The sequence below is a fragment of the Hippoglossus stenolepis genome, chromosome 14 (assembly GCF_022539355.2).
Source record: "Hippoglossus stenolepis isolate QCI-W04-F060 chromosome 14, HSTE1.2, whole genome shotgun sequence".
NCBI classification, from domain to species: Eukaryota; Metazoa; Chordata; class Actinopteri; order Pleuronectiformes; family Pleuronectidae; genus Hippoglossus; species Hippoglossus stenolepis.
Genome location: NC_061496.1, coordinates 22901692 through 22908219, shown reverse-complemented (window position 1 = coordinate 22908219; position 6528 = coordinate 22901692). Strand labels below are relative to the sequence as shown.

Sequence of the window (6528 nt, the reverse complement as noted above, 5' to 3'; positions counted from 1 at the left end):
CGCGTATAATTCGCGTATTCACACCAGTAAATGGAATTATTGTTCAATTAAATTTAAGTAAGAAAATGGACGGCTTCTCCTCAGCCCGTATACCCCCCTGTTAGAAAAAAAATGGACCGATCCTGCTGTTCCAAACTAGTCCCAGCAGTCTCAGCAGAGTCTCTTTAAACTTCACTGCACACGGGAGGTAAGTGTCACTGTAAACACTGTAAACTACAGGAAGAACACTGTAAACTACAGGAAGAACACTGTAAACTACAGGAAGAACACTGTGATCTGACGACATGTCGCAGCTCAAACACGGAGTGATTCACCGGGAGCCAGAGGAACAGGTGTTAGTCTCAGGAGACATGAGACAGGTTCATTAGACCTTCCTGTCACTTTGACTTCACTGGGCTGACTTGATATTTAATGGCAACAGTTGAGCTCACAAAATATGTCTGAGCTCATTCTTCACAAAGGTGAGGCCTTTTGACTCTGTGAAGTTACAATAGATGTGTACATGTGTATGTGTATGACAGAGAAGGAGGAGGAAAAGAGGAAGACAGGAATAATAAGGAAGCCAAAAAATATTGGGGAAAAAGGGGAAGGGGTAGCAAGAGAAGGAGGAGAAGTAGGAGGATGTAAAAAAAATAGGAGAAAAAGGAGGAGAAGAGGAAGAAAGAGAGCGAGAAGAAGAAGGAGGTAGAAAGATGAGAGGAGGAGAAGAAGAGGAAGAAGGACTATAAGAAGAATAAGATAGGGAAGAGGAGGAAGAGAAGAAGACAGAAGAGGAAGAGGGTTGAGGATGAGGAGAAGAAAAAAGGAGGAAGAAAGAGGAGCAGAAGATGGTAAGAGGAGCAGATGGAAAAGGAGGAGGAGGAGGTGGAGAAGAGGAAGATGGAGGAAGAGCAACAGAAGAAGTAGTTGTAATAGTTGTATTAGTTTCCTCTAGAGCAGCTGAAGAACCACAGGTTTATATTAAACCTTTAAAAACTATCACATTTCACTGCTGCTGAAACGTTGATTCAGCTGTTTTCCTCAATACATTTCAGGTGTAACAGTGAAAAACCAGATGGTCACTGCGAGCACCTGACTCCTTATGACCACTCGTTGCTTTAAGAGTGATATTTTTGGCAGGAGAAAATTAAAAAGGAATGATTCACTTTCATCTTGGCACGGTTTTGACAGTGATTTCTGAAATTTGAATCTTACAGATGACCATGGCAAAGAAACTGGTGATCATCGACACAGACTGCGGCATAGACGATGCTCAGGCCATCATCATGGCCTTGGCAGCACCGAACATCCAGATCCTGGGCGTCACCTGCGTGTTTGGAAACGCCGCGGTCGACAATGTGTGTCAGAATGTTTTGAGGGTGCTCTCCATCTGTGAGCGTGAGGAGGTACTTTTACCCAAGACACACTACATTTCGACCGTCGGATCAATAATTCTATACCTGAACGGGAGGGATAGAGGATCCAGGATCAGGAGAATGTAAACATGGGTCATTTTAACACTTATCAAAAAGCTCATTTTGATCCAGGAACAAATGTGTGGCTGACAAACTTTTTCTTAATGCAACATGGCTCACAGTATGTATTGTATTGATATAAATCAAACATATTGTATTGATATTATACATCAATATCAACCACAGACCACCAGAGTTATCGATTTCAGCCGAACTGAGCCCTTTACAGACACACCAGTATATAATATGAAAACTTGTTTTTTTAATATGTGCATTTTAACCCTAAAAATATGCTTATTTTCTTTATTCAAGTTCTACATATTTGGTTTTATTTGTGCTTACTTTTGATTATAGTAATTTATAATAAAGTTTAGGGTTAAGCTGTCAAATATAAAGCCTCAATTACTGAGGTTATCAAGGGTTTGATAACGACATCTTAAGAATCATATATTTATATCAGATTTCTTTATTTCCTAATATCGTTGTCTACATCAGCCCCCAAAAATCTATACTGTTAGGTCTCCATTTTCAGCTAATCTGGCTCTGGATCATTCACTTCAGTGACCACAGGAAGATAACAGCTGTAGTCAGACGATTATTTACTCAAGTAAATAAACAATAGAATGATACTTAGTAACCTAGAAAGCTTTTAATGGTCCATTTGGTCACTGTAGTGTTCAGGAAGTAAAGTGAGTTGATTAAAACATGGTGACATTTTATAATAAGGTTGCATGAACAGTAGGGGTTAAGCTGTCCAATAATTAAAGTATGTCGGACAAAGAAATCCCAGTAAAAACTGCACTAATGGGAACTTTTTTTCCTGCAGATTCCAGTGTTTCGAGGCTCTGGCGTCCCTCTGGTCAGAGACAGTAACTCAAGTACTGACCACTTTGGCACTGATGGACTTGGAGACGTGATTGAAGATAAAGATCCACAGTGGGAGGAGAAAATCCAGAAGGAGCCTGCAGCCAATGCATTGATAAGACTGGTGTCTGAAAACCAGAACCAGGTGAGAGGCCTCACTGTGGTCTGCCTGTGATCTGCAGCTGCCCTCTGGTGGTGGTGTACTACTAAAACATGCCTTCCACAGGTCTCCTTGGTCGCCCTCGGCCCGCTCACTAATCTGGCACTGGCTGTCAGACTGGATCCACGCTTTCCCCAAAAGCTCAAAGATCTGTACATTATGGGTGGCAACAAGGAAGGTAATACCACAACATGATTACAGTGTTTGTATTGCAGACATGATAAGTAAACATTTCTTTTGTCTTTGTAGGAATAGGAAATGTGAAACTGTGTGCAGAGTTCAACTTTGCAATGGACCCAGAGTCTGCCTATATTGTTCTTGAAGAGTTTCTCTGCCCTACATACATCGCAACATGGGAATATGCGTGCAGAAACGGACTGACATGGGTAAGATGTGTAGAGCTTAGTAAGTCTGTCTGACTGTCTCACTTCCAGGAGCCTCTCAAGGGCGTGGGGGGCTTCAGGCTAAAGGGACCTGAAGGGGCCTACATCCAAAGTTCAGTCAAGTTCACAGTTCACAACTTTCAAAGTTGTTGGATTGCTATGCAGTTTACGTAGACTCTGACTGGATTCCCAACAGGTTGGAAATCAGATTTGAGTCTGCAACGCAAAAAGGACCCATCGGCAAGGCTCTCTGATCTTTGATGAGTTCACACATAGCGATTGGCAACTGCCAATTGAGTGTTTATCTGGGTCTTTGTCGTCGATTAGCAAAACTCGACAGCAACTGGCTAATCTGGCCAAAAATCGTATAGTATGAACAAGGTTTCAGGGGATTTCCTCCCATGGTGTTATTTCAGCCTCTGTACATAGTATCTGATCATAGAATTTAAGGAGGGTCTCACAGCAGTCTCCATGTTGCTATGGACTAACACAATCAACCATTCTCAGGCGCCTCAGGCAATTGCCTGCTTTGCCTTCCCTGTTCCAACGCCCCTGCTTGCTTTAACCTGATTTTACTTGTGCAGGACTTCTTTGAGGAGTTGATCAACCAGGATGCACCAGCCGCACGCTTCATGAAGATGATAACATCCAAGTGCTGGGCCTACTCCAAAGAGGGTTTTGTGAACAAGAGAGACGTGTACTTTGGACCGTGCTTCGTCTCGTATGATGCCTATGCGATGGCCGCCTGCATTGACGGCAGTGTGGTGACGGAGAGCATCCAGTGTCCCGTTCGCGTGGAGCTGCAGGGTTCCATCGCTCGTGGCATGATGGCACTAGATCGCACAAACACGCTGAAGAAGAGTCACAGTGTGTTTGTTATGACTAGGTGTGATATGGCCAAGTTTGGTCAGCTACTAATGGGGTCTCTTAGGCAACCATGTAAGAAGTAATCTTTGGTGCCCTGATGGAAAATGGATATACTGCTCATACAAATTTGACAAATAATAGGAACCTCCTTCACCCGATGGTGTCATCACCCATGAGGATGCTCCCCCTGTATTAATACAAATATATATATACACTACCGTTCAAAAGTTTGGGGTCACTTAGAAATTTCCTTATTTTTCAAAGAAAAGCACTGTTTTTTTCAATGAAGATAACATTAAATGAATCAGAAATACACTCTATACATTGTTAATGTGGTAAATGACTATTCTAGGTGGAAACGTCTGGTTTTTAATGAAATATCTACATAGGTGTATAGAGGCCCATTTCCAGCAACTATCACTCCAGTGTTCTAATGGTACATTGTGTTTGCTAATCGCCTTAGAAGACTAATGGATGATTAGAAAACCCTTGAAAACCCTTGTGCAATGATGTTAGCACAGCTGAAAACTGTTTTGCTGGTGAGAGAAGCTATAAAACTGGCCTTCCTTTGAGCTAGTTGAATATCTGGAGCATCACATTTGTGGGTTCGATTATACTCTCAAAATGGCCAGAAAAGAGAACTTTCATGTGAAACTCGCCAGTCTATTCTTGTTCTTAGAAATGAAGGCTATTCCATGCGAGAAATTGCGAAGAAACTGGAAATTTCCTACAGCGGTGTGTACTACTCCCTTCAGAGAACAGCACAAACGGGCTCTGACCAGAGTAGAAAGAGTGGGAGGCCCGGTGCACAACTCAGCAAGAAGACAAGTATATTAGAGTCTCTAGTTTGAGAAATAGACGCCTCACAGGTCCTCAACTGGCAGCTTCTTTAAATGGTACCCACAAAACGCCAGTGTCAACGTCTACAGTGAAGGCGACTCGGGATGCTGGCCTTCTAGGCAGAGTGGCAAAGAAAAGCCATATCTGAGACTGGCCAATAAAAGAAAAAGATTGATATGGGCAAAGAACACAGACATTGGACAGAGGAAGATTGGAAAAAGTGTTATGGACAGACGAATCAAAGTTTGAGGTGTTTGGATCACACAGAAGAACATTTGTGAGACGCAGAACAGGTGAAAAGATGCTGGAAGAGTGCCTGCGCCATCTGTCAAGCATGGTGGAGGTAATGTGATGGTCTGGGGCTGCTTTGGTGCTGGTAAAGTGGGAGATTTGTACAAGGTAAAGGGATTTTAAATAAGGAAGGCTATCACTCCATTTTGCAACGCCATGCCATACCCTGTGGACAGCGCTTGATTGGAGCCAATTTCCTCCTACAACAGGACAATGACCCAAAGCACACCTCCAAATTATGCAAGAACTATTTAGGGAAGAAGCAGGCAGCTGGTATGCTGTCTGTAATGGAGTAGCTAGCCAGTCACCAGATCTCAACCCCATTGAGCTGTTGTGGGAGCAGCTTGACCGTATGGTACGCAAGAAGTGCCCATCAAGCCAATCCAACTTGTGGGGTGCTTCAGGAGGGGGGGACATTTCTACAGATTACCTCAACAAATTAACAGCTAGAATGCCAAAGGTCTGCAATGCTGTAATTGCTGCAAATGGAGCATTCTTTGACGAAAGCAAAGTTTGAAGAACAAAATTAATATTTCAAATAAAAATCATTATTTCTAACCTTGTCAATGTCTTGACTATATTTTCTATTCATTTTGCAACTCATGTGATAAATAAAAGTGAGTTTTCATGGAAAACACGTGACCCCAAACTTTTGAACGGTAGTGTATATGAATGTAAAAATAAAAATAAAAAAGTAGTGATTTAGTAGCACTTAAAAGGCACTTACTTATAGCACTTTGTAGTTTGGCTTTCTTGAAGAAATAGTACTTTCTTGATTCTTGTTGCTCTGGGTTTGTACCCTCATGGTTGAATGCACTTATTGTAAGTTGCTTTGGATAAAAGCGTCAGCTAAATGAAATGTCATATTTTCTGCGTGTGCCAATAAACCAATGAATTTCTCCACTCATCCTGCATCAAATGTAAGATTTGGTGGGTTGAAGAGATTGTGTCCAGCACTGGGGGATAAAGATTGAACCTTTACACTTGTGGATCATCTCCATGGAACACATTCCCATAATGCCCTGCTACACTGGTGATGGAGCTGGTGGTGGTTGAACCTGTGATAAACCGGAACATACACGATGTTGAGAAAAGATGCAATTGCTGCATCACAGACTTTGAAGGAGCAGACATTGAGAATGGCCACTGTTTCTTCGAGGTTCATTTAAACAGTAGTGTGTCCTGTTGCAATAAATTGAACTAAGGTTCATTTGTAGCTTTTAATGACATAACAAAAAAATTGTCCAATTTTAGAATATATATATTTTTCCAATTTTTTCCAACTTTAACTGTTATTTTTTTAATATTGTTGATATTTTATTGTTAAAATAAAACTATGTGAAAAGAATTTGTGTGACCTATATTAAAGAAGTTATGACCAGTCAGTCTCCTAAAAAGTTTAAACATTTTTGGCTCATATCTTCTTTAATTAGGATCTAAATCGCATTAAGTTTCAGTTACATAGGTTTCTCATGTGACCAAATCAGCATGAAGAATATCATTTGATGGACTGAGCCGTATGGACTTGTGTTGTTTTGCCATCTGTGACATGTTTGTGCACAACTATAACACCCTTAGACGGAGAAGTGATTTGTTTTAACCAAAGAGCCTCAATGCTGAAGAAATTAATTCATGATGCATTATTGTAACGTTTCAGTCGTTTTAGTTC

At 41.3% G+C, this 6528-nt stretch overlaps 1 protein-coding gene across 2 annotated transcripts; it reads left to right on the top strand.

The window, feature by feature from the left end:
- The first annotated feature begins 107 nt into the window (after positions 1 to 107).
- Positions 108 to 4042, top strand: si:ch211-201h21.5 (uncharacterized protein LOC555526 homolog). 2 transcript variants are annotated; one of them, XM_035175937.2, is made up of 6 exons: positions 108 to 187; positions 1197 to 1385; positions 2281 to 2463; positions 2545 to 2656; positions 2728 to 2864; positions 3446 to 4042. In XM_035175937.2, the coding sequence occupies exons 2-6, from the start codon at positions 1197 to 1199 to the stop codon at positions 3809 to 3811; spliced, it is 987 nt and encodes a 328-aa protein (XP_035031828.2). In that variant the 5' UTR covers positions 108 to 187; the 3' UTR covers positions 3812 to 4042. The 2 variants fall into 2 exon arrangements, with proteins under 2 accessions (XP_035031828.2, XP_035031829.2); XM_035175938.2 differs by lacking the exon at positions 108 to 187 and adding an exon at positions 229 to 461.
- The last annotated feature ends 2486 nt before the right edge of the window (positions 4043 to 6528 follow it).

What these genes read in the sequence shown, in the direction of transcription:
- si:ch211-201h21.5 (XM_035175937.2), top strand. Translation starts at nt 1,197, where the DNA reads ATGACCATGGCAAAGAAACTGGTGATCATCGACACAGACTGCGGCATA. An exon ending in TATGGGTGGCAACAAGGAAG is followed by an intron (nt 2,657 to 2,727) that starts GTAATACCACAA and finishes TTGTCTTTGTAG; the next exon opens with GAATAGGAAATGTGAAACTG. An exon ending in GCAGAAACGGACTGACATGG is followed by an intron (nt 2,865 to 3,445) that starts GTAAGATGTGTA and finishes TTACTTGTGCAG; the next exon opens with GACTTCTTTGAGGAGTTGAT.